A 25,639-nucleotide genomic window follows, 5' to 3' on the forward strand; every position below is an offset into this window, starting at 1 on the left:
GCGGCATGGCTGCAGGGGCCCCAGCATCTTTCACAGGTGAGTTAAAAACCTGCCTGTCTCAGCCACTCCAGCAGGACCCCTCTCGGGACACAGGGTTTGGCAAAAGGTTGCCGGAGCTGACAGTCCTCCACTGTTCCAGTCTGTACACCTGGAAATCTGGCACTTGGAAGGTGGAGGTGGGACTAGGGTTCAAGGCTAGCCTCAGCTATACAGTGACTTCAAGGACAACCTGGGCTACAATTCACGCAACTATAGCCAGCTGGTTTCTGTTCTTTTCCTCCTTCCTTCCTTCTCTCTTTCTTTCCTTTCTGTGAAAGGGTTTACCTGCATAGTTCTAGCTTTCCTGGAACTCGCCCTGTAGACCAGGCTGGCCTCGAACTCGCAGAGATCTGCCTGCCCCTGCCTCACAAGAGAGCTAGGACTAAAGGTGTATGCCACCAGGACTGGCTAATGATTTCTTGTGTGTGTGTTTTAAATAAAGATGTTAAAAAAAATAAACATTGGAAAAAAAACAGCTCTTTCAACAAATGGTGCTGGGGAAACAGTGTCCACCACGGAGAAGAACTAAACTCAGTCCTTTTATCTCACCCTGAGCAGAAACCAAATCCAAATGCACCATAGACCTTAATGTAAGTGTGGGATGGGGGCTGCTGAGGAGACTGCACGGAAAACATTGTAAGATCTAGGCACAGTGTGCGGTGGTACTCACCAGGCAGAGACGGGATTTCTGTGAGTTCTGGACACCAGACCTACACTGAGACGCTGTTTCAAAGAAAAAAAACTAAACAAGAAAAACAACAACGCAGTCAATAAATGGGCTCACAAAACGAATACACAGTTCTCCAAAGATGGCAAACAATGGTGATACAGATATGAAAAAAATGTCTGTCTTAGTTTAGGGATTCTACTGCTGTCAAGAGACACCATGACCAAGACAGGTCTTATGAGGAAACACTGGAACTGGCTTACTGTTTCAGATGTTTGGTGCATTATCATCATGGCAGGAAGCATGGTGGCGTGTAGGCAGATGTGGTGACACTGGGTTGACCTAGAGCATTTGAACCTCAGAGCCCATCTGCGGTGACGGTGACGCACCCACTCCAGCTGTTGTTGGTTGTTTATTACTCTTTACTTTGGTCTTTTGGGGCCCACCATCCAACTCCCAAATAAATACACATGAAGACTTATTAATTATAAATGCCCAGGCTTAGCTTGGCTTATTTCCAGTCAGCTTTGCTTAAGTTCAATTATCCCATCTACCTTTTGCCTCTGGGCTTTTTCCTTTTCCTCCTTCTGTATACTGTTCCTTCATTCTTACTCCGTGGATGGCTGGGTAGCGGGTGGATGACTGGGTAGCCTCTCACCTTCTTCTTGCTCCTCGATTCTCTCTCCCCAGATTTCTCCTCCTATTTATTCTCTCTGCCTGCCAGCCCCGCCTATCCTTGCTCCTGCCTTGCTATTGGCTGTTCAGCTCTTTATTAGACCATCAGGTTAAGTTTTAGACAGGCACAGTAACACAGTTTCACAGAGTTAAACAAATGCAACAGAAAAGAACGCAACACATCTTTGCATCATTAAAGAAACACTCCACAGCATAAACAAATGTAACACATCTTAAAATAATATTCCACAAAACCAACAAGTTCACATTTCCTAACAGTGCCACGCCTATGAGCCTGCAGGGGACATTTTCATTCAAACTACCACCATGTCCGACCTCATTAGCTATCAGGAAAATGCAGGTTAAAAGTATGCCTTTAATCCCAGCCTTACACACACACACACACACACACACACACACACACACACACACACACACACAGAGATTCTATCCCATCCCAGTCAGAATGGCAGCCATCAAGAGAACAGCAAACACTGTCAAGGACGCAGACAAATGGAACCTTTACACATCACTGTGTGGATGCAGACATGACGCGGCTATGCCATTCCTGGGGATTTGTCTGCAAAATTCCAGGTCGCTAGATCACAGAGACACTTGCATGCTGGCGTTTACTGTAGCCTGCGCACAATAACTCAGACACGGAACCATCCTGGGTGTGCGCCCACAGAGGAGTGTGCAAAGAAAAGGTGGTACACACACTGGGAATTTTTCCCCCCACAAGGGAAAACAAGGTTCCATCATTTGCAGGAAAATGGATACAAGTGGAAAAAGAATCATATTAAATAAATTGAGTTAGCCTCAGAAAGACAAACACATTTTCTTTCATTTGTGGTTCACAGATTTTTATATGGTTAAATAAAACAATGTCTGCAATTAAAAAATAAATCAGAATTAAGGAGACTAACGGATTGAGAGAAGAGGTGAGGGAATGGGGGTGGGGTATGTTTACGCTTGAAAACAAATAAGTTAGAATAAATTAGTAAGATCATTCTTGCTTACATAGTAAGCTTGAGGTTAGCCTGGGCTATATAAAACTCTGTCTCAAAAATACATACAAAACTATATAGCTTTTTAAAATAAATATATATTCTTCACTTTATGAAAAGGGAGACTGAGCAGGGTGTGGTGGCTCACACCTTCAACCCCAGCATTTGGGAGGTAGAGGCAGACAGATCTCTGTGAGTTTGAGCCTAACCTTGGCTATATAGTGAGACCTTGGCAAGAGAGTAGAGAGCCCGGAATGACTCAGTTGCTAAGGAGATCCTGAAGTTGAATCTCGGTGGCCAAAGTCTTTCAGCTCCTTGACCATTCTACACGGTCCAACATGAGGTAGAGGATTTATCTTTCCCACGGAAAGACTTCGGCTTTTGTCCCAGTTTCTCAATCCCTCCAGCCTGTGTGTTTGCTTGTCTGTGTATACACGGGCTTCACTCTGTAGCCCAGGCTAGACTCAGGCTTGCATTTGTCCTCCTGCTGGAATGACGGTGTGGGCCACCACACTGGGCTCCATGAGCGCTTTCTGACAATGTGGAATTTACTAGGGTCCTGGGAGACCCCTGGACATTTGGCGATCACCACACTGGGCAGTCAGTCTCTCTGGAGGCTTCTTCATCTGTCTGTGGGGTTCCAGTTGTTGAAGCTTCAAGTTCTTTGGTTATGGGAATTAATGCTGTTCATCTCTATGTCCTGGGTAGAGTTGATGTTGTTGTTCACAGGTGAATACACCTGTGAAGGGGGACATCAAACATCAGTCGGGGCCTCTCTCAGATAAACAATTTTCCCAGTGAAGTGTTCAAAGAGCACTTGGGCCCCTAAGCAGTGGCCACGGGCAGGCTTAGGAGATAGGCATGTCTCATGACCTTAGCACTCTGGAGTCTGAGGCAGGAGGATCATGAGTTAGAGGCTATCCTAGGCTACACAGTGAGATATCTCAAAAAAATTAAGTGAGCTGGGTGCAACGGGGCATGCCTGTGATCCCACCATTGCAGAGATAGAGACGGGTAGGCTGAGAAGCTGAGGCCAGCCTTGGCCAGATCTAAAAAGCAGGGGCTGGAGAGATGGCCCAGAGGTTAAGAGCACTGGCTGATCTTCTAGAGGTCCTGATTTCAATTCCCAGCAACCACATAGTGGCCCACAATCATCTATAATGAAATATAGTGCCCTCTTCTGGCCTGCAGGCATACATGCAGACAGAATGCTGTGTACATAATAAATAAATAACCCCCCCCCCCAAAGAATCCCAGCACTCAGGAGGCAGAAGCAGGCAGATCTCTGTGAATTCGAGGCCAGTCCAGTTTACAGAGCAAGTCACAGGACAGCCAGGAGAACATGAGAAACTGCCTCAACCTCACCCCCAAGCCTAAAAAGTGCAGAAAGTAGAAAACAACAATAAAAACCTAAGCAGGTTGTGTGTGCATGGTCCCAGTATCCCCTCCGGAGACACACTCGGCACAACCCAGGCCCCTCCCACCAGAACCCATCGCCCGAAGTCTCCACTCCCTCCCAGTGGTGCACAAGCTGGGCACCTGGAAAACCCCTGCTCCGCGATACCATGCTGCAGCTATCTGCCCCCTCCTTGAGAGAGTCCCAGAAAACAAACAGGCCCGTGGTCCACCCAGACCCCTGTATTCCTCCCTTGTGCCTCTGTACTCACCACCTGCGTTGAGGGCCTGGAATCGGACCTGGACCGCCGAGATCGAACTGGAGAAACGAGAGAACTTGTCAGAGAGAAAGAGATTCTGGGAATCGTGGGAAGGGGGCGTCTAGACTGGGAATTGCGGGAAGAGGCATCTAGGCTGGGAATCATGGAAGAGGCGTCTAGGACTCTGGGAATCGTGGGAAGAGGGGAAACTGGGAATCGTGGGGAAAGGGCGTGTAGGCTGGGAATCGTGGGAAGAGGATTTGAGAATAGCCAGTCCTCTTCCGCCTCTGCATTGATGGAGCCAGGGAGGTAGCACACACTTTAGAGGTAGAGCAGTAATTCAGGGTCATCTCAGGCTACATAAAAAATTTGAGGTCAACCTAAATTTACATGAGACCCAGTCTCAACAAAACAAAACATAAGAGGCCAAAAAAATGGCTCAGTGATTAAGCACACTGGCTCCTCTGGGACCTGGATTCAATTCCCAGCACCCACATGTCAGCTCAGAACCATCATCTGTAACTCTAGCTCCAGGGGACCTGACGCCTTCTTCTGGCTGTGGAAACGGCATGAATGTGCTGCGCAGACGTACATGCAGACAGAAAACACCCATGCAAGCTGACAAAAGAAAACATAAAGCTAGGCATGGTGGTGCACATCTTCAGTCCCAGCACTTAGGACATAGAGGCAGGGGGATCTCTGTGAGTTCAGAGTACCCTGATCTATGTACTGGATTCCGGGTCAGCTGGGGCTACAGACTGAGACTCTTGTCTCAAAAACAAAATTATTTACTCAATGGCCCAAATTCCATCTCTGTTCTTTAGGGCTGGTGTGACCTTGGGCAGAGTGACTTAACTTCTTGATGTCTCAGTTCCCTCAGCTATCTAGTAGGGGTTAAAAGGAAAAAAACCTTCTTTGTGATAAGGGAATTGAAGATACCAGGAATATAGCTGAGAATAACACAGACAGCCTGGCCTCTCTGGGGCATTAATGATGGTGACGATAATCATTGTAGCTAATGTATTCCCAGTGCGTGGCTCCCATACAGCAAGTGCCGTGCTATGGCATGTGTCATTCCACCCTTTTTACAGATGGGGAAACTGAGTCACAGAGATGAAGTCACCCTCTCGACCCCTAACATAATGAGGGCCCCCCCCCACCAAAAAGCATGCGGTCAGCTTTTCATCAACACCATTTAAGTATTTCGTGGCAGGACCTCTTAAAAGAGCTGCAAGATTTTGCAGCTAAAACTGAGTCAGGAAGACTCTCTTAAATGAGAGTGCTTGCCTCTAGAAAGCAGAGCCCACCCGAGAAAGTGCTGCTATCAAGAAGCCATGCTTTCCTCTATTCTTTTCTGTCTAGAATACTTCCCAAGCTCTCTCAGGCTTTATGTGGACGCAGTTCCCCACGCTGGGTGCTGTTTGTTGCACTAAAACAGGGGCTATAGTGCAGGTCTGTCTTGGAGGAGTAGGTTCTGCCATGTAGCCCAGGCTGGCTTCCAATTCACAATCTTCCTGCCTCTACCTCCCAAGTGCCGGGATGACAGAGGCCCCCATCACCACACCCATCTTAGAGTATGGCTTTTGAAAGCCCATGTGTTAAAGGTCTAGATTCAAGGTGTCAGGAGGTGGTGAACTGCAGGGGGCAGAGCCTACCAGGAGGAAGGTAGGTCACTGGAGTGTGACCCTGAAGGAATTATTGGGACCCTGATATATTCATTCTCTTCCCTAGCCTTTCCTTGTTGTTGTTTTGTTTGTTTTGTTTTTCTGTTCCCGTAGCACAGGCTGACCTATGTACCTGAGGCTATCCTTGACCCTGACAGACCCAGCCTAGCCCTCTGTGCTCACAGTCCACTAGAAGAAAGACTCATGTCTCCACAGTGATCACAAGGACTGAGCAAGGCTGGCCTGAGTAAAACTGAAGGCGGCAGGGTTGTTTCATGACTGAGGGAGAAAGTCAGTCATGAAGCAGGGCCTTCTATGACTGATGGGCCACTCTGCAGCTCTGTGGCTGCAAAGGACGGTCAGTGTCAGCAGTCCCTTCCTGTATACAACACAGGATCCTGTGCAGATTTCAGCGGCATTCAGAGCTAGTGCTTAGAAAAACGAGGGGTTGAGGGCGTGGCTCAGTGGTAGAGCCCCTGCCTAGAATCCCCCAGTGAGGGGCTGGGGTGTGGCTCAGTGGTAGAGCCCCTGCCTAGAATCCCCCACACATAGCGGGGACTACTTTGCAGTGGCCTTGGCAAGCGGGTGGGGGAATGTACCAAGGAAGAAGAGACTCACCATAACAACAACACAGGAGTCCTATAACTATGAGAAGTGCAAAGATGCCGATGGTGATGCCGATGATGGTGGCCCTGTCTGATGGCACAGACTCTGGAAAATAAATGGGTGAGCAGGTGAGAAGTTACCCAGCTTTCAAGTTACACCTGCATCTTTGAAACAACCTCTTGTTTTTTGTGGGGAACTCCATCTTCCTCAGTCTACAGTGTCCAGGTGTTGGCCACATTTTACGATTCCTACAGGGGGATGTTTGAGATGGGAGCTCCTGTAGCATAGGCTGGACTCATACTTGCTCTGTAGCCAAGGATAACCCCATGTGCCCATTTCTCCTCCCACTCTCTCTCCCATGCACTGTGATTACAGGTGTACACCACAACCAGGAGTGAACCAGGTAGATGGGGTACTGCAGCTTGAACCCAGGACCTCCTGAATGCTATGCAAGCAACTGGGATTTCCTTTTCCTTTTTTCATGCTAGCCTGATCAATCGGGACATCCCAGTCTCCCTTTCTAGCCAGGTCAATCAGGACATCCCATTCTCCCTGTCTAGCCTGGTCAATCAGGACATCCCATTCTTCCTGTCTAGCCTGGTCAATCGGGACATTCCATTCTCCCTGTCTAGCCTGGTCAATCATGGCATCCCATTCTCCCTGTCTAGCCTGGTCAATTGGGACATCCCACTCTCCCTGTCTAGCCTGGTAAGACCCTGCCTGATATTTAACCCAGCATAAAAAAGGCAGAATTAGGCAATTGGCCCAGGCTGGCCCCAAACTGCCTTTCTCACTGCTTCAGCCTTCTGAGTACTGTGATTATTGGTGTGCACCCCCACACCTGGCAGCAGAGATAAGAGATATAAAGAAGGGGCTGGAGAGATGGCTCAGAGCTTAAGAACATTGACTGCTCTTCCAGAGGTCATGAGTTCAATTCCCAGCACCACGTGGTAGCTCACAACCATCTGTAATGAGATCTGATCTTGTGCCATGCAGGCAGAACACTGTATTGATAATAATAAAATAAATTAAAAAAGAGAAAGATGTAAGAGAATTCCTGAGTGACGTGGGTCTAGCACCTGGATCTAACCAGAACTGAAGCTGTGTTTTCAACAAATTATTTTTTTCCAATTAAAAATTACGATTGTTTATGTGTGTGTGTTGCATATGTGTGCACACGTGCCGGCCATGGTGGGTATCAGTGAAGGGCAGAAGAAAGCTGTGGAAGTTGGGTGTCTCTTTCCACCAAGTGTGCCAAGGACTGAGCCCAGGTCAGGCTTGGCACAGGCACCTTTGGCCACTGAGTCATCCCTGTGCGACCAGACTAAAGTCTTTGTAGCCGGTAGAAAGAGGGCTTTCCGAGTCCTTAGGTCACACCTGCCCTAGCCCGGGCTGGTGAAATCTGTGACTTATGACCCACCGTCATTCAGCCACACGCACACCCTGCTCCCATCCCTGGGGGCCATCCTGCTGTACCCTTCCCTCCTGGTCTGAGGACAGCTCACCTTTAACATGGACGGTTATTTGGTTCTGTCCGGATCCTAGGGCATTGGTGACATTGCAGATGAAGGTCACGTTATTGATAGTGGTCTTGTTCACCTTGTGAATTAGGAGCCGATTGCCCTGGGCCTCAGTGTTGCTGGGCAGAGGACCCGTAGTCCTGGAGGAGACAAGATGGTAAGCAGGCAGCCTCTGCTGATGGGGGCATCCACAGTGTGGTAGGGACACAGACCAGGTCTAGTCACATACAGGCCCACAGACTGCAAGCCCGCACTCCTCCCATCTTCATGCTCCCAGGCTCTGGTTTCCTCTTCGCCTGTGGCTGTTCCCCATAAGGCCACAAGAGGGCGCGCATGCACCCAATTCCACTTCCCAGAACCAGCGCAAACCCCAGGCTCCACGTGATGCGCCCCTCTTCACTAGTGCCCTCAGCACTCTCTCCTTCGCCTCCCTGTGCACAGTCACATGGGCCTCCTGCCCCACGCACCAACACCCCACTTAGGCCTTTCCAGAAGCAACAGCTGATGGACAGAAATGCATTTGTAAATGTCGTTCTCTCTACACACAATGTCATTTCTCCAGGTGCAGAGAGCTCTGCCTGATCCACTCCTGTGGTCTGGCCCCACTGTTTCTCCTGCGAAGCAACCCCCTTTCCCTAATCCCCACCCTTGTTTTATCTATACCAGACATTTCTCAGACTTTCTTTATAACTCTATCTTGCTTGGTAAGGCCGAGAGCTTAGACTTTGGCCAACCTTATGGAGAGCATGGACTTTGGCCAACATAAGGCACCGCATAGGGTTGAAGGATGGGCCCAAGTCCTGAGAACACATCCCAGCAGGGAGGGGAGGGCGTGGAAGTGTGGAGTTCTGAACCCTCTACCGAAGCGAGGAGGAAGCATAACCACTCATCTGGTCTGACAGCCTCGGCTGTGGCGTTTGGGAAATCCTCCTGCCTCAGCCACTCAAGCACCGAGGCACCTCTATGCTCTGTGCCCCACCCACCTTTTTTTCTTTTGTACTGAGGCTAGAACCCATACTAAATAACCACTAATCATGGAGCCGAACTCCCAGCCCCTCACTGGGGGATTCTAGGCAGGTGCTCTCCCCATCTGTCAAGTTTCCAGTTCTAATGATGCCAAATCTTTGATGTCAGTTCCTTCCGCTGGAAACTGGTACCCAGAGACCAGCTAATGTGGCCTGGTCACCAACCACCATGGCATGACCACATGGTTAACATATAAAAATAGTCACCTTATCCCACAATACGGACTGGCTTGTTTTATTTTTATAAAGACTCCCACCTAGGCTGGCCTAGAATTTGCTTTGTAGGCTGGGCTGGCCTTGAACTCAGAGACCCACTTGTCTCTCTGCCTGTGGAGTGCCGTGCGCCACCACACCTGGCCCTAAGGACTGCTTAAGTAACTGATGACATATACAGAAGAGACTCTAATGCCATCAACTATGGACAGGGTCTGGTGGTGACCCCAGGAATCCTAGCAAGCAGGAGGCTGAGGCAAAAGGATCTTCAGGTTCTGGATCACACCTATAGCTCCAGACCTTGGGGACAGGGAGCAGGAGGGCTGCAGCAAGTTCAAGGCCAGCCATGTTGAGGTCTGCATAGAGACTGTCTCAAAAAGCCAAAAGTGGGGCCTGATGACCCGAGGTCGAGCCCCAGGACACACACGTTGGAAAGAGAGAACCGGCTCCTGCGAGTTATCCTCAGACCTCCACATGTGCACTGTGGCACTGGAGGATACTCCTCCACATGTGCAGTGTGGCACTGGGGGATACTCCACATGTGCACTGTGGCACTGGGGGCTACTCTCAGTAAAATAAATGAATAAATGTAGTAATGTCCCAAAACATCAAATTAGGAGAAGTGAAATATTAGCAGGAGAATACCTGAGGTTGGATTTTGGGTTTTTTGAGCACTCATTTGGAAAATTCCTATGACTGTATATTTGAAAATTTCTCTACCAAGATGTTGGAGGAAACAGGGTTGTGAAACTAAGAGCTTTTTTAAAAAATATTTTTAAGATGGACGAAAATGTGTGGAAATTGCCCCTCGGGGAAAAATTACAGCTGTTGGGAACCAGAGCAAAAGACAAGGGCAGGGGCAGGCATGTGTGTGTGTGTGTGTGTGTGTGTGTGTGTATGTGTGTATGTGTGTGTGACTAACCAAACACAGTAGAAGCTGTTTTAGGACATGGGTGGCTGTACCTGGGTACACACACTGTTTTTGCTTCTAATGGAACTGTTTGAAAGTTCTAGAATGGTTCAGCCAAATTATTTTTTTAAAAAAGAACCCTAATAAAAATATGTTATTTATATATTTGGGCAGGTGGCAGAGAGCTTGCTAGAATCCCCCAGTGAGGGATGGGGTGGGGTGTGGCTCAGTAGTAAAGTATTTTCCTAGTGTGTATGACCCTGGATTCCAGCCTCCACTGAAGAAAAGAAAATCACCCTTTTCTTGCATGTATGTTCATATGAGAGTAGCCTGCATGTATGTTCATATGAGAGCAGCCTGCATGGATGTTCATGTGAGAGCAGCCTGCATGGGTGTTCATGTGAGCATAGCCTGCATGGATGTTCATATGAGAGCAGCGTGCATGGATGTTCATGTGAGAACAGCATGCATGGATGTTCATGTGAGCGTAGCCTGCATGGATGTTCATGTGAGAGCAGCCTGCATGGATGTTCATGTGAGCGTGTTATAAACAGAGATGAGGTCTTTACTCATGTGGGTGCTGGCATCAGTTTCAGGCCCTCATGCGTGTACAGCAAGCACTTTCTTGACCGAGCGAGCCATCTCCAACACCCTCAACCTCCAAACGAATCCGGAGCTTTCACAGCTCTGGGGCTAACTTCCTCATCTGCGCACTGGGATGACTGGCCGGCTTCAGGGGCGGGGCAGTCAGGAACCCATGTGTGGGGATAAGTCAGACATCTTTGATTTGCTTCTGCCCTGTGAGGGCTCACCCGGGGACTTACCAGTATTAAGCCATTGTCCCAGCACTTTGTGACCTTCAACCTGCACAGAGATGGGGAATCCCTAGGGGTGTGGTATAAAAAAATCCCAGGAGAGCTGGTGGCCATGGCCTGGATCAGCTCACCTCAGAAAATCCCCAGTCACAAGAAGAATTTTTTTACTGGGAATATAGAATGATTCTACCTGTTTTGATATTTTTAAAAATTTATTTATATTTTATGTTCATTGTTTTTTTTTTACCTATATGTATGTCTATGTGAGGGTATCAGATCCCCTGGAACTGGAGTTGTGAGCTGCCATGTGGGTGCTGGGAATTGAACCCGGAGAGCAGCCAATGCTCTTAACCTCTGAGCCATCTCTCCTGCCACTATTCACTTATTTTTGAGATAGGGTCTCACTATGTAGCCCTGGCTGTCCTGGAACTCATTCTGTAGACCAGGCTGGCCTCAAACTCACAAAGATCCACCTGCCCTTGCCACCCGAGTGCTGGGATTGAAGGTGTGCACCACCACCATGCCCAACTCTATTTTTATTGCTCCTGTATTCTCCCCACTCTCAGACCTGTGGCTTCTGAGCCCAGCCCTCCTCCGGCACAGCCAACCCCAGGTCCTCTCACTCAGTGCTCCATCTATAGCTGGTGGGGTCTGAGCCCAGCCCTCCTCCCGCACAGCCAGCCCTAGGTCCCCTCACTTACGTGCTCCATTCATAGTCAGTGGGCTCTGGTTTGCTTCGAGCGTCGCAGAACAGGGCCACATCAGTATTACCCTCATGCCATTCTTCGTCATTGCCAGAGATGGACACTTCAGGTGGATCTGGAGGGAACGGACACGAAGGCTGAGATCGGGACGGTGTCTGAGGGCTTTCTCCTGAGCAGGAGGCAGCTTGGCACTTTGGGGATTAGCCCAGGGCATCGTTAGTCAGGGGGACACGAAGGGGACTTCCCACAGATCCTTCCTTTAAGCACGTTTCCCGGAACATCCCCTGGCTCATCCTGGGTGTCCTGTGCGTAAAGACTTTTTTGGACACTCCAAACACCCAGGAGCACATTCAAGGCTCCGAGAAATCCTGGAAGAGAGAGCCCAGGGTAGGCAATGATGGGAAGGAATGTGTGTAGGATGTCTCAAGACCTTGTATGGGAGCCAGGTATTAATCGCAGCACTTGGGAGGCTGAGGCAGGAGATCATGAGTTCAAGGGCAGCCTGGCCTATATTGGGAGATCCTATCTCATTCAATTCATCCCTTGAAAAGTGATCTTGCATTGATATTGCTGATGGGCTTGGTAGAGACAGAATATGGGATGGTAAACTATTGAGTAGATGCATAGCTCATAGCTCATTTGTAGGAACCAGGGCCAAAGATTAGGGGGCAATATTAAGGTAAAGCTAGGAAGATAGATAGATAGATAGATAGATAGATAGATAGTGTGCATGTATGCATGCGTGGGCATGTGTGTAGATAAATTCCCACAGTCCAATATGGTAACCACCAGCCACACAGACTCCCAGGGCTTCAGGCCTGGTCTAAGACACACAACTGTGAAGATTTGGTCTGGCAAGAAGAATGTACAAAGTCTCACCAAGACTGTCTACAAAATCATTTACACGTCAAAGTGATGGCCTTGGACCAGTGAGACGGCTCAGTGGGTGCCCGTTACCAGGCCCGTGACCTGATGTCAAGTCTCAATTCTTCCACGGTGGAAGGTGAGAAGTGAGGGGCTGATTTCCACACATGCACAGTGTACCTCCCTTAGACACGTAAATACATACATACACACACAAATAATAAAAAAAATCAATCTCTTGGAAAAATCCATTACGAGTGTTAACTGAGTTTGGGTTTGTTTCTGAGTGTATCATAGCCCAGGCTGGACTCAAATTCGAATGCTCTGAGTTCAGCCTCCCGAGTGTTGGGATTCTACGTGTGCACCATCACACCAGACTTACAGGGTCTCATGCAGCCCAGGCTGGACTTGAATGTGCTTCCATCAAGCCCTAGGATGACCTTGGACATCTGACCTCTGCTTCCTGGGTGCTGGGGTTCAAACCCACGACTTTGTGCACACTAGAGAAGCAGTCTACCAACTGAGCCAGATCCCCGGGCATCTTCTAAGGCGCTGAGCCAAGACGGTGATTAGAAAATCTGAAAGAGTCAAGGTTTCCTGAGGCTACTTCTGTGTGGGTGAGCCTGGCTGGACTCTCTGTGGATAAGTCTGCAGGTGGCGATGTCGACAAGGCTAGGCAAGGGAGGTGACCCTGGGCACAGAGTGTGAGGCTCCATCCATAAATCACAGCTACCTACATGTGGAGAGAACGCAGACGGCCCAGAGACGAGCCAGTGTGGACAGAGCCAGGCAGTGTAGAGTACCCTGGAGGACCATGTGAACACTGACCAGGGACTCAGGGTTAAACTGTGGGCGGTGTCAACATAGGCAGTCTACGTGGTTGGGATAGTGGAATATGAACGGGCAGATCGGCACAGACGATGGGGCAAGGGGGCCACGCTGGGTAAGCAGTGGGTGTCTTAGAAAAGGTAAGCGGGTCCATGTAGCAGGGATAATGCCAGCTCTCCAAGCCGGTCGTCTAAGGCATGGGAGCAAATGGTGGATGAATTAGTATAGAGCTCGGAGAGATGGAGGCAGCCCGGGGCTTGTGCGCATGCGCAGACATACTCACAGGGCACAGAAAGAGTCACAGATAGCAGCTCTGGTTCCTGGGCGCTTCCATGTTCCACGCTGCAGGTGATGTTCTTGCCATCGGCATAGCTCGAGGGCATCGAGGAAAAGAAGCTGGTGACTGTGAAGGTGCCCGGCTGGGGCCCTTGCTCCGTAGTTTCACGAACATGGGGTTCGCTTCCATTTAGGTTCGAGAGCCAGCTAATTTGCGGTGGAGGGCGACCGCCAGTGGAGGTGCACTTAGCTAAGTCCTGCAGCTTCAAGGTAGGAGAAGGCTCCAGGGCCTCTGCAGTGTTTGTAGGTCGGGCTGCAAGAACCATTGAAGACGCATCATTTTACTTGCTGCTCAGTAGCAGGAGGAAGCAAGCCCCTTAACCTTGATTTTTTTTCTTTTTTTCTTTTCTTTTCTTTTGAGACAAGATCTCACTGTGTAGCCCTGGTTGGGCTCACGAGCCTTTAGCTTCAAACTCCTTGGTGGCAGGAATACAGGTTCCTGCCACTTTGCTTGGTGTTGAAGGGACAGTTTACAGGGTATGGGCTGGTCAATTTGAAATCCTAGCTCTGGGCTGGCAAGATGGTTCGGCAGATAAGGACAGCCTGAGTTCAATCCCCAGGACCCCAGTTGTCCATGTGGTAGGACAACTCCTGCACCTTGTTCCCTGACAGCCTCAGGTACATCACCACACTTATGCATAGGCACACAAATAAATAAAATATAATGAAAAAAACAACCTCAACCCTGCTCCTGAAGAGCCAGATAGATGTAGACACGTCTATCTGTCTAAGGGAGATAAAAAGAACATACAGGTCATTGGCCTGTGTGGTGCACACCTTTAATCCCAGCGCTTGGGAGGCAGGGGCAGGCAGATCTGTGAGTTCGAGGCCAGCCTGATCTACAGAATGAGGTGCAGGACAGCCAGGGCTGTTGTGGTTTGAAAGCACTTTTAGCTCCAGCACCACATCTGCCTGCATGTCGCCATGCTCCCTGTCGTGATGATAATGGACTGAATCTCTGAACCTGTAAGTGAGTCATCCCAATTAAATGTTTCCTTATAAGAGTTGCTGTGGTCTCTCTCACAGCAATAGAAACCCTAATTAAGTCAGCTTGTTACAACGAGAAACCCCACCTCGAAAAGCCAACCAACCAAATAACAACAATAAAAAAGAATACACAGGTCAAGCTGTCAGAATGATCTCTGGGAGGGAGCTGGAGAGATGCCTCAATAGTTAAGAGCACTGGCTGCTCTTCCAGAGGATTGGGGTTCAATTTCCAGCACCAACATGGTACTCATAACTAACACCAAGGATTCAACACCCCTTCTGACTTCCTCCACATTAGGCACACGGGTGGTGCAAAGATATATATGCAGGAAAACACTCATGTAATATATATATATATATCATATATATATATATCACTGTATACATCTACCTATATTATATATATATGTTGTGAAATGTTTAACTATGTAAAGATATGTTACATTTGTTTATGCTGCATTTGTTTAACGATGTAAGGATGTATGTTTAATTATGTAAAGATCTGTTGTTGTTTCACCTTGCCTGCCTAATGCACCTGATTGGCCTAATAAAAAGCTGAGTGGCCAATAGCTAGTCAGGAGAAAGGATAGGTGGGGCTGGTGGGAAGAGAATAAATAGGAGAATGTAGGCTCGAGAAAAGAAAGAAAATGAGGAGAAAATGGGGGACATACCTGGGGCAAGAAGCCAGGCAGTCGCCAAACAGACAGACATGAGAAGCAAGAAAGTAAGATATACAGAAGGAAAGAAAAGTAAAAAGCCCCGAGGCAAAGCTTAGATAAAGAGAAACAGGCTAATTTAAATTAAAAGAGCCAGAAATGAGCCTAAGCCAGATTGAACACTCAACACTAATAGGTTACTGTGTCCTGATTTGGGAGCTGGTTGGTGGCCCAAAAAGATAAAGCCTGGTACATTTAAATACATTAAAAAGGAATGCTCAGCTGAGTGATGGTGGCACACACCTTTAATCCCATGCACTCAGGAGGCAGAGGCAGGAGAATCTCTGTGAGTTTGAGGCCAGCCTGGTCTACCTAATAGCAAGCTTCAGGTCAGCTAGGGCTACATATTGAGACCACATCTTAACAAGGGTTTGGGGGGCTGGGGTGCAATGCCTGTAATTCCAGTGCTCAGGAGCAGAGACTGGAAGGTCAGGAGGTCAAGGTCATCCTTAACTACAGGCTAGCCTGGGCTACATGGATCCTGCCTGGATCTTTTGACTTAGACGATATGTCATGTCCTAAGGGTGTCACCCAAGCCTCCTTGCTTTTGACTAGCTCCCTGCTCCTCTAGCCCCAGGGTTTCTTCTCCTCACCCTAACACTTACCAAGCACCCGCAGATGGACACTGTTGCTCCTGCTGCCCGTGGGGAATGTGGCAAATTGACATTCATAGCTGCCTTCATCTTCGGCTCGCACGTGGGAAATGGCCAGAGATGCATTCCAAGGATGCCCATCCAGCTTGGGGGCCCAGAACGTCATCCTATCTGAGTCTGGGATGTTGGGTCCCTTGGTGGGGTGGAAGACAGCCACGGTAGAGCGGGAGCCATCTGGGTTCTTCTTCATCCAGGTTACTTGGGTGACTGTCACATTCTCAGTAGACATCAGACTACATAACAAGGCGGTAGACTCATTCAAGAAGCCAGTCACGTTAGTGAGCACCTGCACGGCTACACCGGAAGCTGTGAAACCAGAGGCCTTATTAGTTCAGTTCATTTCATGGTTTATTTGTATGTTAATTTGCTAGCATGTATGCATATGTACCAGATGTGGGCAGTGCCCATGGAGGCCAGAAGGGGGCAGCAGATTTCCCTCCCTAAACGTGTGTTACAGAGGGTTGTGTGTTTCCATGTGAGAGCTGAGAACGGAACCCAGGTCCTCTGCAAGACCAGCTAGTGCTCTTAACAGCCGAGTCATCTCTCCAGCTACTTAGTTTACATTCTTATTTATAATAATAATTATTATTATTTGAGAGAGCGTCTCAGTATATAGACCAGGCTGGCCTGGAACTCAGAGACCTGCTCACCTGTAACTCTGCCTCCTAAATGCTGGGATTAAAAGTGTAAATCACTAACCTGGGCTAGAGGTGCCACTTATGAACAGGGAAATGGAGGCACAGAAGGTTTTGCTAGGGTATCACACAGGCATAAGATGACAAGGTGCATTCATAGTCATTCCAGTAGGCTCTCTGTGACACTCTTTCTGTCGTTAGACCAACACACAGTTGGCTCTCAACATTAGTTGAAAACATTATCAGGCACTCTGGGTGACAAGGATAATGACTTCAGAGTTATATTCTGGGAATTCAAGCACTGCCATGACGAGCCGTGGGCTCCTCTGCACAGGGTTGCTCTTGCGGCATCAGTTTCTGCATCTGGAAAATGGACTCTCTAATTTAGATGTAAATGACCTCCAATGGTCCACCCGTGCAAAGGTTTAAACCCTTTAAGCAGTGCACCTTGACGGGTGGTGGTAGCGAACACCTTTAATCCCAGCACGCAGGAGGCAGAAGGAAATGGATCTCTGTGAATACGAGCCCAGCCTGGTCTACAGAGTGAGTTCCAGGACAGCTAAAGCTACACAAAGAAATCTTATCTGGAAAAAACAAAAACAAAACAGAGGTGGACCTATACAGAAGTCTTTCTATTCTTCCTTTTCTTTCTCTTTTCGGCACATGGTTTCAAAGTAGCCCTTGCTATGCTGGGATTAAGCGCGTGGACCACCGCCTCCTGACTAATATCTCTGAGTTGCTGCCCTCTGGGTGAGTTGTCTCACTCGGGGCATTGGCGAACTGCCCGGTCACCCTCCACCCTCCGAAAGAATGGGGCAGGTCCAGAGCTGAGCTCCAGTTTGCTGTGTGTGGGGACCAAGGTTCTATTTAACCCCAACACCCAGATGTCCTGAGGGGTAGAGCTCTTCACCAGAATCTCCGAGTGAGGGACTGGTTTCAGTCTCCAACACAACTAAAAAATGAATGAAAGTCACGGGGCTGCGGGGAGCCTTCACTCCACACGTTCCTCATGCATAGGGTGTGGCCGCAAGTGAAGGTTGTGTTGAGGGTGGGAAGGGAGATCGGAGGCCTTATGCTGGAGCCTAGGGTGGCTTGGAATTCAGGGTAATCCTCCTGCTTCATCCTCCCAGGTCCTAGGGTGGCCGGTGTGATCCATCATGCCCAATCTTTCTGGAATCTGTGCCCCGGAATCCAGAAGGGATCAGATCAGATGGCCTGGGGGAGGACAGGTACACACGGGACCGGGATCGAACAGGCCCGGGGGTTACTCACCGGCTTTCGCGCGGCCCGGCAGCAGCAGCAGCAGCAGCAGCAGGCCCGGTAGCAGCAGCCGTGGCGACCAGGCGAGAGGGGTGTGTCGATTCATGGAGTTCGGGAGCCGATTCAGCTCCTCCTTGGTCTACACGGACGGCGAATGTTGAGACTCCGGGATCTCACCTAGTCGCGCTGAAGCAGGGCACGTCCGTCAGAACCGGTGCCCGCTAAAGAATGCCAAGGAATTCTGGCTGGAAAAAACCTCTGCGCAGGCGCAGTAAACTCGCCCCAGCTCGGGGGAGGGGAGCAGGCTCTTAGAAAGGAGCGGCTAGGACCGCTGTGAGTCTGAGGCCCAGCCCGGGCTACGTTACGTGTGTCTGAGCTAAAGAGAGACCTTGTCTCAACCAACAGTTTAAAAAAAAAGGATGGGGGGGGGGGGGCGGGAGGGGGAGGGGGCGGGGGAGCAAAAGGAAACCCGGGCTGGGAGCCTGCTGTGGAATAAGCTTGACTCAGACACCTAGAGTTCTATGTAAACCCGTTATCTCAGCGTTTTGGGGACGCAGGCAGGAGGATCAGAAATTCAAGCCATTTTGAACTACGTAGCGAGTTTGAGACCAAACTGGGCCATATGAGATCATCCTAAATTTTTTTAAATTAAATAGGATAAATTAATTTATTTTAAAAACAAAACTTAATAAAATAAATATAAATAAAAATAAATTTAATTTGATAGGGAAAAAAAGCATCTAAAATTCCAGAGCTCTGGAGGCAGAGGCAGGTAGAGCTGCCGGCTTGGTCCACATAGAGAATTCCAGGCCAGGCAGGACTACTTAGTGAAACCCTGTGTCTGAAAGAAATAGGGTCTCTCATGTTGGGCATGTTGGCCTCAAACTGAATTTTAGGTCAGTCATTCCCAACCTTCCTAATGCTGAGACCCCTTTAATAGAGTTCCTCATGTTGTGGTGATCCCTAACCACAAAATTATTTTCATTGGTACTTCATAACTGTAATTTTTCTACTCTATGAATTGCAATGTAAATATCTGATAAGCAAGATCTGATATACGACTCCCAAAGGGGTGGCAACGCCCCCCACCCGCAGTGCAGGAATGACGGGGGGGGGGGGGGGGAGGTGCGCACAAAGCCCGCTCTGGGTTAATTTCTGAATGGAATCTGGAAATCTCTGGATTTTTTTTGAGTTCTTCTGTGGTATTTCCACACTAAGATTCTGTGGCCCCTGTGTTCCTCCTTTGACCATGCTGTCATGACAATGGGGTTCCCCTTCCTCCGGGTCTCCCCATTGCTATGGCAGAGACAGGCAGCCCAGCCTCATCTACTTAGCTAGTTCCGGGACAGCCAGGGCTACACTAAGAAACCGGTCTGGGAAACTGCCCTCCCGGCCAAAGGGAAAAGTTCCCCCAGTACCCCTCCCCTGTAAGCAAACATAAGCATTTCTTCTAGTCCTTTCTCACACAAAGGCTGCTCTGCCACTGGGTCTCTGGCCCTTTGTCTTTCTTTCTGGCCAGCCTCACAGTTTTTGAGCTCACTGAAGTGAAAGAAGAGATGGAAAGTCAGTTCGCTGACACCAACCTTTACATTTTTATTATGTTTTTTTTTTGCTGTTCCTTAGCATTTGTTTCCAAATTTGATATACTCTAAAACTGCTTTTCTTTTTTAATAATTTATTTTTATTTTATGTGCATTGGTGTTTTGCCTTCATGTATATCTGTATGAGGGTGTCAGGTCCCCTGGAAATGGAGTTACAGATAGTTGTGAGCTGCCATGTGGGTGCTGGGAATTGAACCCTGGTCCTCTGGAAGAGCAGTCAGTGCTATTAACCACTGAATCATCCTTTCCAGTCCCCTAAAACTCCTTTTCAATGTATGTGTGCATTGTGTGTACTTGACTGTGTGTTTATTGTATGTGTGTATGTCGTGTGTGTGTGTGTGTGTGTGTGTATGGATATGTAGTGTGTATGAATGAAGTGCTTGAGTGTTCCTGAGTGTATATGTATGTATGTATGACTGTATGGATGTATGTATAATGTGTATAAATGAAGTGTGTGTGGGGGGCACCCATGCATGCCTTGGCACAACCCTCAGGCATCTGTTCTCTCCCTCCACCATGTGGGCAATACGAGTCCAGTCATGAAGCTCGCGAAGGAAGTGCCTGAGACACCGCGATGCCTGCTTTTCCAATTTGAATTGTTTTATTCTAAATGAACGTTTTCCACCGTTTCTTCCTTAGATACCCTCTCACTGGTGATACGGCATTGAGAGGCTGCCATTGTCTCTTCAGCTGATGCCTAGGTCTAGGTGGGCTTGGCCAAGCAGGAGTGGGAGCCGTCAAAGGGTGGGTGCATGCAAATGGAGAAATCAAACCAAGCTTGGCAATGCTGACTCTGCTGGAGGGAAACGGAAAGCCAGGGTATTTTTTTTTTTGATTTTTGCATTTCCCTCAAATACATCTTAATTAAAATAACGTCACTATGAAACCTAAAACCGTCTGAGGTAACAAATGTCTTTTTTTTTGTCTCTCTCCCATTTCCTCTTATGAATCTCCGTCTCTTTTGACTCCCGAGCCATGACAGCCTTTTTCTCTAAGCTGGCAAGAGAGAGTCTGGGTTTGGTTAGGTATCTGCCACTGATGGCAGCCTTTGTCCAGGCTATCACTCAAAGCTCTGCTCTTCCCATTCCGTGAGAGGAGTCAGGAGACCGAGGGATCAGTACTACCCTGTGTTTTTCTGGTTGAGCTCATCACAGATCCATCCAACCCAATGATAAGACTTTTTTGGGGGTGGGGCAGGGTTTGAGACAGGGTTTCTCTGTAACATTGGTGCCTGTCCTGAACCTCACTCTGTAGACCAGGCTGGCCTCGAACTCACAGAGATCTGCCTGCCTCTGTCTCACAAGTGCTGGGATTAAAGGCGTGTGCCACCTCCGCCTGACTTGGGACTTCTTTATAAATCTATTGCCAGCCCTATGTTAATCCCCCTGACGTGTCCAGCCTGCTGGGGAGGGTGAAAGTGCTTCTTCGGAAAAAAAAAATCAATGAAATCTATATTGCATTTTATCTATTGTATGTGTGTTCGATTTGAGTGTGGATACAGTGAACAGCTGGAGGTCAGAAGTCCGTGAGTGTGAAGGGCACAGTAAAGAAACTGATACAGAAATACCTGCTTCCTGAGTGAAAAGGAAAAAAATTTATTCCAAACTGCCAAGGTTGTCTGCCCCAAGGGAAGCTGGGAGAAGTGAAAGGGTAGGGGATTCTTCTGGGTTCTTAGGGAGTCAGAACCTGGGAGGAAGGGAGCCTTTTAGCTGGGGTGGGGGCTTGGAGGCTAGCCTGGATCAGATGTGTTGATAGTAACGTATTAATGGAAGAGCCATATGTCCCTTTTCCACAAGACAGGGAGAATGACTTCTATTAGCAAGTGGGAAGCAGCTTCCCAAGTCCCCAAGGGAATGTTGGCTTTTGTCTGTCAGAATATGGAAAAAGGAATTTCTTCTGATAGTTAATTTGCCAGTGTTGATCCATCCCTTCCACTACATGGGGCCTGGGGATCGAACCCAGGTCATCAGGCTTGGTTGCAAGTGACACCCCCACCCCCCAGCTGAGCCATCGCTCCAGCCAGAAAGTGCCTCTTAGCCGCGTCAGTCTCTATGAGTGGATTGCTCTGAGTCTCAAAGCTGGGGCGAGGCCACAGTAAACAGAGGATGTGGAGGAGAAACAGATCCAGGAGGAAGAAAAGGCCAAATAGTAGCAAGAACATAAGTATTTTTGAACAATCTAGGAAGCCAGGGACTGGAGAGATGGTGAGGGGGTAACGAGCACCTCTTGCTCTTCCAGAGGACTCCAGTTCCCACATTCATGTTGGCCAGCTCAACTGCTATAACTAAAGGTGGTGCATGCTGTTAATCCCAGCACTCAGGAGGCAGAGACAGGTGGATCTCTGTGAGTCCCAGGCCAGCCTGGTCTATGCAGTGAATATCAGGCCAACCAGGGCTCCATGGTAGTGGAAACATCAGGTAGGCATGAGTGACCGCTAATCTTGCTTGTCAATATGATAAACCTTGGTAAAGGGAACCTCACTTAAGAAATTGCCTTCATTAGATTGGCCTGTAGCCATGTCTGGGAGGCATTTTCTTGATTGCTAATGGATGTAGGGGAAACCCAGTCCACTGTGGGCAGCGCTATCCCTTAGGTGTGAACAGTCCACTGTGGGCGGCGCTGTCCCTTAGGTGTGAACAGTCCACTGTGGGCGGCGCTGTCCCTTAGGCGTGAGCATGAGCCAGGGAACAAGCCGGTAAGTAGAATTTCTCTATGGCTTCAGATCCAAGCTCTTGAGTTCCTGCTTTTGTTTCCCTCAGTAATGGACTATGACCGGTCAGCAGAAATAAACCCTTTCCTTCCCAGGCTGCTTTCGATCGTGGTGTTTTATCACTGCAGCATGAAGCAGACAAGGATGACCAAACAAGGGAGAGCCCCGAGACAGATCTCCGATGCTGTCTGGTGGCATCGTTAGCTTCGAAGTTGGTGCAAATGGTTTATTTGTAAAGATAATGTGTACCCAGAGGTTCCCTGTGATGGCCAAAAGGAAATTAGAATAGACAGAGATTTGGGCCAGGAATGGCTGCTATTATGGGGCTCCAGGTGGTTCGTGATGATTTGACACAGGATCTGTCACATTCTAACTCCCTACAATATGAAGTAGTCATGACTGTAGAATCTTCACGTAGGTGTGGCCTTTTGGCGTTGGGGAATGTCAGTCCTCAGTACAATTTCAGGAGGGAGATCTCTCTTGCCCTTAAAATTGTTTTAAGTGGGGTGAAAACGCTGTCGGGAAAACAAAGTATTCCTGGGAGTTTGGCTATGGGTTTCCAAGAAGAGCTATGGTTTTTTTTTTTTTTTTTTTTTTTTTTTTTTTTTTTTTTTTTTTTTTTTAAAGATTTATTTATTTATTATGTATACAACATTCCTCCCCTGTATGCTTGCACGCCAGAAGAGGGCACCAGATCTCATTACAGATGGTTGTGAGCCACCATGTGGTTGCTGGGAATTGAACTCAGGACCTCTGGAAGAGCAGTCAATGCTCTTAACCTCTGAGCCATCTCTCCAGCCCCAAGAGCTGTGTTTGAACATTTCCACAGTAGCCATACATATGGCTTGGTGGCTGGCTCTCAGTGTCCATTTCGAAGATCGGTAAGAATGTTTGTGCTGTGGAATATTATTTTAAGATGTGTTACATTCGTTCATGCGGTGGAATATTTGTTCAATGCTACAAAGATGTGTTTCATTGTTTATGCTGCATTTGTTTAACTCTGTGAGGCTGTGTTACTTTGCCTGTCTATTAGACTGTTCACTAGACTGGTGGTCTAGTGAAGCACTGAACGGCCAATAGCCAGGCATGAGAAAGATAGGAGGGGCTTCCAGGAAGAGAGAATAAATAGGAGGAGAAATCTGAGCGGAGAAAATCAAGAAACGAGAAAAGGAAGAGAGGAGAACCTCAGGGGCCAACCTCCCAGCTAGAGAAAGAAAGGAAGATCTACAGAAATAGAGAAAGGTAAAAGTCCAGAGGCCAAAGATAGATGCTGTCATTTAAGTTAAGGAAAGCTGGCTAGAAACAAGCCCAGCTAAGACTGAGCATTCATAGGAAATAACACACCTCCGCGTGTGTGATTTATCTGGGTGCTGGGCCCCCAAAGACTAAAGAGTAAAAACAAGCAAACAACAACAGTTTCCGGTCTTATTCTTTTGTAGCCCAGGCTGGTCCCAGACGCCTTATGTAGCTGAGGAAACACCTTGAACCTTTGTTACCTCTTTCCCAGTGCTGAGACAGCAGGCAGGCATCGCCATCAGATGGGGGATGGAACCCAGCACTTCCTGTGTGCTAAACAGTCTCTCCACTGACTCCCATTCCCAGCCCTATACTGTCGTATAGCATTCATTTGTGTGTGCCCTGTGTCAGAGGACAGCGTGTGGGAATGAGTTCTTGCCTTTGACCATGTGGGCTCTAGGAATCCAACTCAGGGCCACAGGCTTAGAGGCAAGCCCCTGGGCCCACTGGGCCATTCTGACCTCCCTAGCTGGGAGTTCTGTACTTCCCTGGGGACTGTGGCTGGGTCCTCTGTGACACAAGCTCTTCTACACAGCGAGAGTTCAGTCACATCATGGCCCATCTGCCACTCACCACTGGCCCAAGGGGGTTCCTCTGTCTTGAACTTGGCTTTGAAAAACCACTCCAAGGCTGGGTATGGTTTCAATTCCAGCACTTAGGAGGCAGAGGCAGGAGGATCTCTGGGAGTTTGAGGCCAGCCTGGTCTACAGAGTGAGTTCCAGGGCAATATCGAGAGATCCAGTCTCAAAAGAAAGAGAAAAGAATCACTAACCTGAATCATTACACATGAGCCACAGAAACCTTTTCTGTGTGTGATGGGTAGGCTAGTGACCTAGGTATTTTGTTATAGTCCCTTAATGCTGACCCATACAGTATGTGTGCTCGCTTCTGTGTGCCTCTCTCAAGCCTGTGTTCAGGGCTAGGGAGACGATTCAGCTGGAAAAGTGCTTGCTCTGTATGCAAACATGACAGCCTGGGTTTGCACCCCAACACCCAGATAAAACCAAGAAAAGTGGTAAAATGTGCTGGCCCGGGAGACAATACACCTACTTCCTACAGATGTGCCGCTATCCGCCCTGTGGCTTCCTGAATGGGTGAAAGGGCGTGCGAGTTTGTGGCTTTAGAAGATGTTGCCGAGTTGCTGACAGGAGCAGCCTGTGCTGGCAAAGTCAGGTGCTCAAAGCTGGCATGAAAGGCTTTTCTTAAAAAGTTCAGACACGTGGGCCAGTGAGTTGGCTCTGAGTGGGAACTCACTGCTTGGATCCTAGCACTTGGGGCTGAGCCAGGAGTGTCCTGTGTAGTGGAATTCTGAAGAGTCGTATCTCGGGTAAACATCAGAATAAAATAAGTGTTTTTCTAGAAGTAGTTAGACCTTAAAGAGCATGGCAGAAAATGGCGATTGTTCTGTGATTTATGGAGCTGTTTTCCTGAAGGCGCTGCACAGCCGTGGCATGGTTTTAGTCACCAGATGGTCCTGGCACACCAGGAACTCTTGCATTATTGGGTACTGCAAACAATGCCCCTGAGGACTGAGGTTGTGGGGTGGGGGTGTGCGTGACATTTTCCTTCAGGAAACAGATTAGATCAAGGCTTTGGTATGAGGAACTTGTTCCCAAAAGCAGCTTTTGTGCGACCATAAATAAATAAGCTTTGCACAGCTGTTTGAGTTCACTGAGGTTGGACCCCACCTGTCTCTGAGCCTGGAACACAACACTGACATTCCTCGATTGCAGGGTGGCAAGAGGGAAGGAAAGAGGGAAGGAGGGAGGAAGGGAGGGAGGGAGGGAAGGAGGGAGGGAGGGAGGGAAGGAAAGAGGGAGGGAGGGAGGGAAGGAAAGAGGGAGGGAGGGAGGGAGGGAGAGGAAGGGAGGGAGGGAGGGAGGGAGGGAGAGAGAGAGAGAGAGAGAGAGAGAGAGAGAGAGAGAGAGAGAGAGAGAGAGAGAGCAGAAGAAATACGGTGTACTTCTCTCTGTCAAATTCTGCCTCTACCCTTCAATAGCTGATGGTGCTGGGCAACTGGGATCAGTTTTCTTGCTGCCCACCCCTGTTGTATCGGGTCTGGATTCATCCCAGTCCATTGGAAGAAGACAGGGGCTCTCTTGGAAGAATTTGTAGCCTTTCCAGCTGCAGGGGGTCAGCCTCCGTTGAACCTACTCGTCGCTGCTTTGCAAAGGGCTTTTTCAAATTGTTACGCAGTTCACACTTTTAGCAAGTCAATTTCCGTCTTCCCACACTTCTTATTCAGGACAGTGC

At 48.6% G+C, this 25,639-nt stretch overlaps 1 protein-coding gene across 1 annotated transcript in view; it reads right to left on the reverse strand.

Moving 5' to 3' along the window:
- Positions 1–2,227: 2,227 nt before the first annotated feature.
- LOC119821679 (poliovirus receptor-like) overlaps positions 2,228–25,639 on the reverse strand; it is a 29,425-nt gene continuing 6,013 nt past the window's right edge. The window contains exons 2-9 of the mRNA XM_038340824.1: positions 17,792–17,965; positions 15,837–16,190; positions 13,476–13,781; positions 11,498–11,615; positions 7,819–7,973; positions 6,326–6,418; positions 4,056–4,102; positions 2,228–3,127 (exon numbers count right to left, since the gene is read on the reverse strand). Of these exons, the coding sequence (XP_038196752.1) occupies positions 3,044–3,127; positions 4,056–4,102; positions 6,326–6,418; positions 7,819–7,973; positions 11,498–11,615; positions 13,476–13,781; positions 15,837–16,190; positions 17,792–17,885 (1,251 nt within the window). The 5' untranslated portion in view covers positions 17,886–17,965 and the 3' untranslated portion in view covers positions 2,228–3,043. The remainder of the gene's footprint in view (positions 3,128–4,055; positions 4,103–6,325; positions 6,419–7,818; positions 7,974–11,497; positions 11,616–13,475; positions 13,782–15,836; positions 16,191–17,791; positions 17,966–25,639) is intronic.

This window comes from Arvicola amphibius, chromosome 8 (assembly GCF_903992535.2).
Source record: "Arvicola amphibius chromosome 8, mArvAmp1.2, whole genome shotgun sequence".
NCBI lineage: Eukaryota > Metazoa > Chordata > Mammalia > Rodentia > Cricetidae > Arvicola > Arvicola amphibius.